Source organism: Centruroides sculpturatus, unplaced genomic scaffold (assembly GCF_000671375.1).
Source record: "Centruroides sculpturatus isolate CEXI.00-Female unplaced genomic scaffold, Cexi_2.0 scaffold1322, whole genome shotgun sequence".
Lineage (NCBI taxonomy): Eukaryota > Metazoa > Arthropoda > Arachnida > Scorpiones > Buthidae > Centruroides > Centruroides sculpturatus.
Window position 1 is genome coordinate 48,961 of NW_019385555.1, and position 11,791 is coordinate 60,751.

The following is an 11,791-nucleotide window of genomic DNA, read 5'->3' on the forward strand; positions in this document are numbered from 1 at the left end:
AATTTGAAAACGAAAATACATACATGCATAAAAGTTACATATAATTGTACAAAACAATATTCTACATTGTTCTGGCCAAGTGCCAATAAGAATGAAGTAACCGGACAATGTTAATTTTGACAAAAAGTAACAAATTTTCAACTTTGAATGTCAGTTATGATAAAATTTTTTTTCCTCAAATTTTTTAAATAAAATTTATTGAAAAATGTCATATTTAACAATAAATATATTGATAAAGATATATAATTTTTTTCATATGAATATATAAATTATTTTGGTGGATTTTTAAAATAATATTGCCTGATTCACCTACATTGACCTTGGGCTGTTTACACACTAAACATAAACAAGGGGGCACGGCAATTGGTAAGGAAAAGGTTAATAATCAATATGATTTACACTTTAGAAGTAGGTGGATATGTAATAGATTCAATTCTTTACAATTAGAACAGTTATTTGGATATAATTCAACAATTGATTATCACAGCATATCCCAAACTTATTTAGTCTTACCTGAAGTATTAAATAAACTGATTCATAATGTAAGCTAAGGTAAAATAAATAGTAAGAGTTTTTTTTAACTAACAAATACCATGAATAAAAAGTTGAAACATCTGCTTTATCACAATCATGTTGCAAGCTATCATAATCAATGTAGGTTTACCTGAAACCAAAATATATCATGATATATTAGATAATAATTAAATGAGATTAAACCTATCAGAAACCATAATCAATGACAACAAATAAAACCAGTCAGTGTTTTTATATTTAACTTTTTGAATTAATGTATGAAGGAGCTTATATTCTAGAGCAGTGGTGAGCAACCTTTTCATGATGTGGGCTGCAAGGAAACTTTGTAGGCTACATATATTTTTTCTTATGAATTTCAGACTTTAAGCCTGATGAGTAACAACATACTCCATAACAACAAGTACTCTACAGTAGGTACTAAAATAATATATGCTAATAATATGCAAATTATTGAGTTTATTCTCAGTTTAGTATGGTGTGAAATTATCAATATTGAATAATTTAATAGTAATTCAAAATAATTTGACAATACATTAATATTTAATTTCAGAATAGATATGTAATTTTATTTTTGTATGTTATTTTCACAGAGAATATTAAGAAATACTAAAACCTAAATTAAGAATAGTTTTTATGAAGGGTATTTCAATACATTAAATTAAAATTTACCTGTAGTTTGTAAAATTAAGTTTTTTGAATTTTCTAATCTTTCAGAATATAATTGTTTTGGTTCCTTTTCCCAATAGCATTTGATTATTTCTTTTCTGGAAAGCAATTCAATGTTTTGTTTTGATATTACATTTATAAAATAATGTAAAATAAGTAAACTTACTTTTTCCAAGCCAAATCAGAAGAGGATCTCTTTTTGAGTATTGTATTATTGTTGTGTTGTTTATTAAGAATAGGATGAAAAAGTTTTCTTCTTTTAATTGTATTTAAAAAGAAAAAATTGTATTGTAAAATTTGGAAAATATTGATATTTTTAGAAATAGAAAAAAATGCTAACATATGCTTTATCAATTCAATTCTTCTTACCTGGAAACTTGATTATATCCAGATGATTTTATGTTAGATTTAAAAGTTAATGGCTGAAACATTTTTGATTTTGAAGTTTTATCTATTATTAGATAAAAATATTTTAAACTAAATTATAATATTGTAGATTTACAAAATAAAATTTTTAATATGAATGCATTTGATTAATTAACAAAATAATAATAAATTGAATATATTTAAAATAATATCAAAAATAAATTATTTCTAATAGTACTAATTTAATAAAGATTTGATGACTAGATGGTTAAAATAGCTAAAGCATATGTCTACTACTCTCAGAGAACTGGGTTGGATGGCAGAGCAGTCAAGGTAGCAGCCTACCACTCTGGGGAACCCGGGATCAAATCTGAACGTTTCAAAAAATCCCCAGGAATTTTTCAGGGTTGGTCCATCTGGATATGTTGGGCTCCATCCCTCATCACCCAGCCACCCCAATGTGTACCTGGCAAAATCCATAATGGGCTTGCTAAAAGAGACCCTGTTAGTTCCCACAGGGCAGAAAGAGTTACGAAAAAAAAAAAACTCTAAGAGAACTAGGCTCAAGTACAGGTATGATTCATATATTCTTACAGTTTATCTGACCTAGATATAGCTGATGTGGTCATATGATGGACATATTGAAAGATCTTATGTTCATAAGATTGAGAGTTAAAACAAATTTGACCTATATTGGTACCATATTTTCGTGGAATAACTGGCTTGACATGTCACATATAAACGAGGGAAACCAGCATGCCAGTTAAACTGCAACTAAAAAATAAAATTAATCAGATGTAACAAAACTAGTTATTAATTAAACATTAAAGAAAACATTCTTTTGAGTACAATAAAATAATAACACTGTAATTTGACTAACTTAAAATCAGGAAAAGCATTTTCTTTTTAGGAGTAGTAAGTACTGGGGTTGGATGTCACGCCAACAGTTATCTCAATTAAAACTTCTTCCAAAACTTCAGACTATGAGGCGTTAAATATAATTAAAATATTTTATTCTTGCGAGCGCTTTCGAATTTTGTTTTTGAATTGCCTGAAGACGACATGCATATTTACATCGAAAGCGCTCGCAAGAATAAAAGCATTTTCCTTTACAAGACAATAAGAAAATTAACGACTTATTGACATTAGTAGTAGTGACAGTGGTAGTTGGTGTGGGCTCCACCTTAAAAATATCACTTTTCTCTGAAATTCACACAAAGCTGATGTTAATGGACATAAGTTGAGATAATTTACAATTCCTCAGAGACTGCATATTAATCAATAAAACAAAACTTACTCTAACACCTTGTAAATATTCAGCCGAATTTATTAACTTCTAACATTTTTGGTCATGTTAAATGACCTGTTTGTAAAGGTTTCGGTGTTTGTAAAGGTGCTAAGTGTTCGACTTTTACTGTTTTTCTTGATAAAGGTAATTTAATATGACCGAAAATGTTAGAAGTTAATAAATTCGGCTGCACATTTACAAGATGTTAGAGTAAGTTTTGTTTTATAATTTACAATGAGTTTCTTAAATTTAATATGCTTATTTTTACATTTATGAATCAAATAACAATAAAATACACATAAAAAAAAGCACTTTCGGAATTCCAAGATAATTTAACCTCATTAGAAAGAACAAAAACTTAAGAAATTAAATATATAATGGTAGTTTTTGATGTAATGCTGACAGTTTAGAATAAAAACTCATTTGTTTTTACTTGACGTAACTTATTCGTTTTTTTTAATGCGCCCTCTAGAGAGGGATGTATAGCCTAATTTAAACCGGCATGCTGGTCATTCCACAAAAATACAATAATATATAAAATAACCAATCTAAATATAAAATTTGTTTCTGATACATAAAACTACTGTACTGGAGTTTTATAAACTGCAGATGTAATGTTGCATAAGTTGAGTAAAACTATTGTATTAAAAACACCTGAAAGTATAAAGCACCTAAAAGTTACTTAAAGTCAAATTAATAAAAATAAAAAATTTTAATGAAATCTTATTTTAACATTGTTTTTCAAAAATTAATTTTAAAATATTAATTTGAAATACATGTTTAAAAATATTACTTGTATATTTTTCTTAATACTTATGTTTCTAATTTAACATTTGATACATAAATAAAAGCAATTCAGATTGATATTCTAATTCTATTAGCAATTTTAAATTGGAACACTAATCTTAATTTAGAAAATAATAAATTTAGATCAATTTATATTCAAATAATAACATCAACATATAAGTTACTTAAAGTCAAATTAATAAAAATAAAAAATTTTAATGAATAAATATAATTTACATTTCTAGTTTAAATTTATAGTGTTATTTTTGAAAAAATGAAACTAAATTCTGCATTAGATTTACTTTACATTGCAAAATCTTGGCATCATGTTATAAAATTAGAAATCCATACCACCTTTTCCTTATTATTTTGGCCTTTTTCAGGCCTGATTCAGTTGCAGAAAATTCTTGCAATGGAATTTGAATGTTATGGAATCGAACAATTTAAATTAAAACATACTAAAAAGTTATTAAAATTAATCACAACGAATAAAACAAAACAAAGGAATAAAACATTTAACTACCAGAAAAATTAGTTTGGATTCTCATATTACATTTATTTTATTAAACTATAAGGGGTGTTCAAATGAAAGTGATTCAAGGTGTGTATCCATAAGATGCGTAGGGACAGAAATAAGACAGATACATAGATAGAAAAAACAATATTTAATGAGTGAAATGCATACAAAGTTTGTTAAAAGAAATCACCCATGGCGTTTAGACAGGCGTCCCATTGCTTAGGAAGGTTACGAATTCCGTCCACGAAGAACGATGTAGGTTGATCGTGGAACCAGTTCAGAACTGCAGCCTTTACGTCATCATCAGAGTGAAATCGTTGACCTATTAGACTTTTCTTCAGGTCCAAAGATGTGATAGTTGCAAGGCAACAGATCTGGACTGTAAGCTGGATGTTCCAGGACTTCCCACTTTTTACGGGCCAGTGCCTCGACACACACCTTGGCAACATGTGGCCTTGCATTGTCGTGCAGAATGATGACACCTGGTGACAGCATACGAGGACGTTTGTTTTTGATAGCCTTATGCAGCTTATCAAGTGTTTGGGTGTACCGTTGGGCATTGATGGAGATATTTGGCTCCTTAAACTCCAGTAATAGGGGTCCCTGCATGTCAAAAAATGCCATCAACATCACCTTTCTGGCTGACTGCTGAGTTTTGAATTTTTTGGACCTAGGTGAGCCGTGATGTTTCCATTGCATACTGACGGACTTCCCTTCTGGTTGGAAGTGGTGACACCAGGTTTCATCCCCTGCCACTATGTGCTGCAGAAAGTCGTCACCTCATCCCTGTAGCGCAACAAATGCTGTAAACTCAGGCCCATTTGCTGTTTCTTGTGGTGTTCAGACAGCATGCGTGGTACCCATTGGCAACAAACTTTTCAATACTTCAGAATGTTGGTGACAATATTGTGAACATTACCAGTGAAAACGTTTAACTCATTTGCGACATCACGAACGTTTTGACGTCGATTTCCCTTGATTGCAGTGTCAATGTCTGTAATCAGCTTCTCTGTCACAACTTTGTGAGCCTGACTGGGCCACTGACTGGGTGTCTCGTGTCGACCTTCGCTAAACATTCTCGCCCACCTCGTCATCGTGGGCTTTGACACACACGTGCCACCGTACACAGCCAGCATTCTGCGATGAATATCCACCGGCTTACACCCTTCCAGTGTTAAAAACTTAATTACAGCTCGCTGATCTGTTTTGGATGCAGTTGCATCCACACCAGCCATTCTGAAATGAATTCCATGTCCTTACGAATGAAGTTATCACAAATCTGGTTGCACACATGCATGCGTGGTACATAAACCTTCACTATCGCGTTTGTTTCACGAAAATACATTGAAAACTGTTCGCATGCATCGTTTCGAATCACTTTCATTTGAACGTGCCTCGAATGTCTGACTTTAACAAAAATGTATATTCTTATAAATTACATAATTTATACAGGTTATCATAATCTAAATTTATTTATTTATGTAAAATATAAAATCAAAACAGATATATTCTCAACAGAAATTATTTTTAATAAGTATACAATAAATATAAATACAACTTTTTCACGAATATAAAACCTTTGCTTCTGTTTCTCTTCCATTGTTTTGCATCATCAGCAGTCCATTTTACTATTATTGTGACAGTGGCAGAAGCACCAGAGGATGCTTTTACCATATTTTGCATTTTTTATTATGGAAGAAGTAGTCTAAAAAGGAAGGTCTTCTCCATATTTTTGTGAATTTTTATGGACTGCTGATGGTGCAAAATGACAATCAATCAATCAATCAAATCAATCAATCTTTTTATTAAGGCACCATAGAAGTACATGCTCGGTACCGTAAGGCATAGCCAGGCTACAAAACAAGATAACAGATGAATTACAAAGTGTGGGAAATTATGCAATAACATTACAGCAGTTGAATGAGATGTAATAAAATAATACAAAACAATAATCATTAAAACTAGTAAAAAATAAAAAAAATAAAAATAAAAAAATAAAAAAAACGGTGAGAGTATAATAAAAACTAAATCACAAATAACTGTAGACAAAGTGAATAATCAAAATTAGTAAGCGTGTTTACAAAATGGTTGCATAAGAAAAATAATGAATAGTACAATATATGAATATTATAAAATGACAGTGGAAAAATAATATAAACAAAAGTATGTACATATATATAGGGCAGGTGCAAAATGACAGAAGAGAAACAGAAGCAAAGGTTTTATCTTTGTGAAAAAGTTGTTTTATATTTATTGTGTATTTATTAAATGTAAATAACTGGCGGCCATGTTTATTTTTTACTATTTTTACTTAAAGGAATTATTTTAATAATTGTGAAATTTGCCTTCAGTTCTATTCATCTGTTGTACAAGATAGTAGAATTTATATAGGATGATTGAAATATAAATATAGATTTTTATAATTTTCATAAAGCATTAATTTTTAAAATCTTTATAAATAATATGTAAATGTGAGTCTAAAGGTGCGTTTACTTCTGAGCTAATTTTACTATCAGCACGCTCACCTGTATACTTTCGTCCGAGTGCCACGCTCATTGGCGTTTACTTTAGAGCTATGTGACGTCATGTTTAGCGAAATTAGTAAGCTCGGAGTGCTAGCTAGTTCATTATCGAGCTTTGCGCTAATTCAATATGGCTGCTCTCGTGAAAAAATTACTTTCTGTGCAAAGTACTAAAAATGGAATTAGTTTTCGAAAAATAAACAGCAGAAAGTATGTTTATTGGTAAATTTCAATTATTTGTTGTGTAAAATGTTTACAATGATATTTTTTTCATTGTAAGGTTCAATAGCTTCAGATGACTTTTTTCATAAACAGAGTTAATTAATGTGAAAAAAATTAAGTTCGATTCATTGTTTATGATTAAAAGTGAGGTTTACCTAATACGCATTTGGAATCTTCAGAAATGTTATGTTCAGAGCATTAAATAAATCGTAAAGAAATGAACAGCATTAATAATAATCCAAAATTACATAAGTTTGTATACTTGAATGAATTTTCACTTACATATGGGAAATGACTTCTCAAGAAATTGTATCATTTGAATACCATTTTTTCATTACAAACTAAACTTACATGATGACAGAGTAATACTTATTTCTATTGAAATAGACTACTGCTTCTTCAGTTGATGTCTTAATAGCCATATGCTTTTCAAAAATAGAGCCTCTAATTCCAGGAAAACCAGATTGGGTATAAAAAATTTCATTATTCTTACATCATCCTGCTGTGTGATGGCCAAGAGATCATTTTTCATTTTCATTTAACACTAACTTGTATGAAAGAATTAACAACTTTATTTAAAATATTCCACGCAGTCCATCTAAACATATTAAAACGATCGCCAATACCTTAGAGGAAAGAAAGAAAGAAAAAGTGTTTTGTATTTAATATCAATTATTTGTTAATTTTGAACTCAGTTTAGTTACACCACAACAAAACAACATCATATCTATTCACTGGGTAAAACAATTGCTTTAAATATGTATTATATGTATGTATAATCTACTATTCTCTTATAAACTGCATCTAACTTCATATATTACTTCGTATAAACAAACCTGAATGATTCTTGATTTGTCAATGCCCATAGACAGCGTAAAAGCTGCTTTTGAGGAGACACGGGTTGTCTTCCAGAGGAAGTAATTTTTCGGTGTCTATAATTGGGCTTATTTTTTAGAGGAGAATTTCAAAACTTTCTCTTGTAAGTCTAAGGTTGTTTAAAATCAGTTGGCTTATAAAAAAGTAGAGTCTCTTCAATAAAAGTTTCTATCTTTTTTATTTTACCTTACTTTTCTTTTTTATTTTTTCATTTTTCTACAATTATATCATCCTCGTCCGATTCAGAATCAAGTAGTTATATCTGTAACGTAACATTTAAAATAGCAGCTTTGACAATATTATTTGCAGGAAACCGCCATATTTGTTGTTAGCATTCGCGTTTACTTTCAAACTGGACATGTAAGCACGAATACACATGCTAATGACGTCACTTCCGGTGTTCGGAAGTAGCACTATTAGTTCAGAAGTAAACGCACCCTAACTGTCAATTTCCTAAGGGATTGTTTCTTTTATGTTCATTTTGTTTAAAAATATTTAAAAATTGTCTGTTCAAAAGTTCTATATCATATATTATTTATAGAGCATAGAATTCTATATATTTTGAAATGTAGTAAACTGAAGACAGCTTAACAAAAGCCAAAAGCATTTTTATAAAGAAAGAATTGTTAGTAATCTTAACAAGCAACATGGGATGATTTATTTATAAAAAATACTTCTTCTGAGAATTCTTGGTTTTGTAGAAATCAAATCATTGTTTAAGGAATTGAAAAATATGTTATTAAACCAATATTATAACCTGATCAATAATTTATGAGATTAAAGCAAAAACTGTTGAGAATACACTTCATAGACATACAACCAATGCATTTATTATATGGAGTTATAATATTAAATTCTGACTTCTATAGATTTTGTGTAATAAGTTTTTATTCAACATTTTAAATTATTTATTACTTAGTTAATATAACTAACTGAAAATAATTAAAAATGCTAAAAAATGTTAAAAATTGAGTTTTAATTTTGAAATAATTAATTAAAAATGTTAAATAAAAACTTAGTATACAAAATTTTTTAAAAAACAATGTAATATAAATAATTTTAAAAGTTTAAAATTTCAAAACATGTACAAACCAAGTTTAACTTGTTTCTTTCTTTTCAATTGTTTTAGCAAAAATGATTCTGGAGGAATATTTCCACTGTTTTAAAGTATCAAAACATAACTTAGTATATAATTATTTTTAAGGGTTTTAAAATCCTGTTTAATTGTATTTAATTAAATGTTTAATAAAATTCAATTATTTCATATTTTAATTTCTTAATTGGATTAATAAAATATTTTAACACAATATAACAAAAAATACTATTATTATATTTTATTTATATAAAACTTTTACATTTATAATATTGCAAGTTAGTATTTATTCTAATCTTAATTAAATAATTAATTTAAATACACAATAAAATTATTCACCTTGATAAAAATGATAAATATTCAACAGATTTTGAATTAGTGATATTTTCTTCAAGACTTAGATTATTCACTTCTAGTGAAATTATATCAGGAATTGTTGAAAAATGAACATTTAATGTTAACTTATAGAATTTATTTCCAAGTAGAGGAATTAATATCATATTTATCTAAAGATTATTAATATAGAATTTATAAAATGAAAAGAAAAAAGTTTAAAATTTGATTTATTAATTACATCTTAAAGTATTTAAAATTGTAACTCTTACTGTTTCATCTGAATAAAAAATATTAGTTGATCTTATAATTGTGGGAAATTTAAGTTCTTGATCATTCAATTTAAAATCTGAGAGAAACAAAGTAAAACTCCTAAAAATATATGATAACAATAAAAAATTTTTAATATGCAGAACAAGCCTACCTCTAAAACTGTAATAGGAAATGTTTTCATTTTGAACATTTATAATAAATATTCCTGTATTTATTGCAATGAAAAGATACAAAGGTTCACTGAAAAATTTAATTTTAATTTATTATTTAATTCTATCAATTCTTAATAATCATTTAAGTTACAAAAATCTTAAAGTTAACTCCATTACGTACTTTATTTCAATAATAATTTAATTAAATGTAACAAATAAATTTAAATTAATTATTAAACATAATAAACTATATTACAGTTAACATATTTAACATATAACAGTTAACAATATTATACTTTAAGTACTATAAACATAAAATGTAATTTCAATAAGATTGTTTTTTAATATTGTTAAAAAAATTCTCTAAAAAATCTTGTTTAAAACTGAGGAATCTTGGAAATTGCAAAAATCATTAATTTTTTCTGTGATAAATATATAGTCATATACAGTCAAAATTTAACTTTTCAAATGAATATAATACTGTTCTATTATATAGTGTGCATGAGAAAGATCTTTATTATTATATAAATTCATAACATAAAAATGAAGTGGTCTATTGAAAAATGGTTTGCAGTAAAAGAAAAAAATAACTCAAAAAGTTTTTAGCATAAATGTTTATAACACTGCTAGCAATGTGCAGAATTAAAAATGATGACAATATTGGAAAAAATATGACATATTGTGGTTAGCTGAACAAAATCACCATAATTGTACAAAGAAAGTATCACAGGAAGTATGAAAAGACATCACAAAGTGTCTCTTCAATTTATGCTTAGATACAGAAATTTAAAAACAGTGGAAATGTTTAGCACTTGAAAGATTATGGCCACTTTCAACATTGAGCAGCGGAAGAGGTTAGAAAAAAAAGTTCTGTAGGAGTCTGTGGAATTCAGAGGTTTATTAAATTTATGATAATAAAAAACTTTCTGATTTATTTTCTCTTTTGCCATAAACCATATTTCAACAGGCTGCTTTGTTTTTTGTTTTCGTGTTATGAATTTGTATAATAATAAAGATCTTTCTCAGATACCCTGTATAATAATAAATAAAACAAATATTAAAAAAAATGTGTTTAATATGCATTATACACTTGTTACCATAATTAGTGCACCAAGGAGTTGGAATTTAACAAAATTGTAAATGTGTGAGTGTAACAGCAATACAAGTAAGTGATTACAAAATAAAAGCAAAAGGATCATTTATTGTAAGAAAAACTACAAATGAAAGGAGATTCTAGTACTGTACTCTGTTGAGCCACCTCTAGTGTGAATACATGAGGTGATACAGGCAGACATGGAGGCATACAGATGCTATATGATGTCCAGCAGCATCTCAGTCTACAGTTGTTGCAAGTGGTCCTCTAGTTCGGCCAAACTCCTAGTCTGTCTAATTTGGTGAACCAGATATGTTTGATTGGTGACAAATCGGGGTACCGGGCAGACCAGAGAAGTGTGGCAATATGACAGAGGCAGTCCTGAGACACTCTTGCTATGGGGTCGAGCATTGCCCTGTTAAAAAATGGCTCATGGGAGCCCTGCCATGAAAGGCAACATATGTGACTGCAGGATGTCACTAACATACTGCTGGGCTGTCATGGCCCCTTGGATCACTAGAAGAGGTGACCAGCCATTGTTTGTGATGTCACTCCAGACCATCACAACAGCTGCAGGGGTGGTGTGCTGCTCCAAAGCATAGACAGGATTGAAGCATTTACCACGGAGCCTCCAGACACAAATATGGCCATCATCAGTACACAAACTGAATCTGGATTTTATTATATTATATTATTTGTCTACTTAGGACTTAGCATATTATCTTTATTGAAAAAACAAGGTGAAAAAACGATCTTTATTTTTCACTTGGTAGTTCACCTGAAATACCAGGTGATTGTTTTTTTTTTAATAAGACTTTCTCCTTTCGTAGAAATGGAACACTAGTATAATAACTCCTAATAATACGCTAAGTCCTAAGCAGACAAATAATATAATAAAATACAGTCGAGTCTGCATAAGTTGACACCCCAAGGGAAAGTGAAAATGTGTTGAGTTATCTGATATGACGACTAAAGCAAAGTTGAAAAAAAAAAAAAAACACAATACTACAATTAGGAAAATACAGTAGTGCAATGTACAATATCTCTCTGACCATCCATCACTGGCACTA

General features: G+C 28.8%; 1 protein-coding gene across 1 annotated transcript; it reads right to left on the reverse strand.

Moving 5' to 3' along the window:
- Nucleotides 1-182: 182 nt before the first annotated feature.
- LOC111640098 lies at nucleotides 183-9,724 on the reverse strand. Its single transcript, XM_023386097.1, has 8 exons — nucleotides 9,628-9,724; nucleotides 9,476-9,552; nucleotides 9,210-9,376; nucleotides 8,870-8,934; nucleotides 1,570-1,651; nucleotides 1,367-1,456; nucleotides 1,204-1,298; nucleotides 183-664 (listed from the first exon to the last, which is right to left on the reverse strand). The coding sequence occupies exons 3-8, from the start codon at nucleotides 9,368-9,370 to the stop codon at nucleotides 582-584; spliced, it is 576 nt and encodes a 191-aa protein (XP_023241865.1). The 5' UTR covers nucleotides 9,371-9,376; nucleotides 9,476-9,552; nucleotides 9,628-9,724; the 3' UTR covers nucleotides 183-581.
- Between the last annotated feature and the right edge of the window lie 2,067 nt (nucleotides 9,725-11,791).

Bases quoted from the DNA above. Each gene is read 5' to 3' on its own strand.
- LOC111640098 (XM_023386097.1), bottom strand. From the start codon at position 9,370: ATGATATTAATTCCTCTACTTGGAAATAAATTCTATAAGTTAACATTA. The intron at 1,457-1,569 runs GTAAGAAGAATT...TACAATTAAAAG, and splicing joins GGATATAATCAAGTTTCCAG to AAGAAAACTTTTTCATCCTA. The intron at 665-1,203 runs GTAAATTTTAAT...TTTTGGTTTCAG, and splicing joins CTTAATTTTACAAACTACAG to GTAAACCTACATTGATTATG.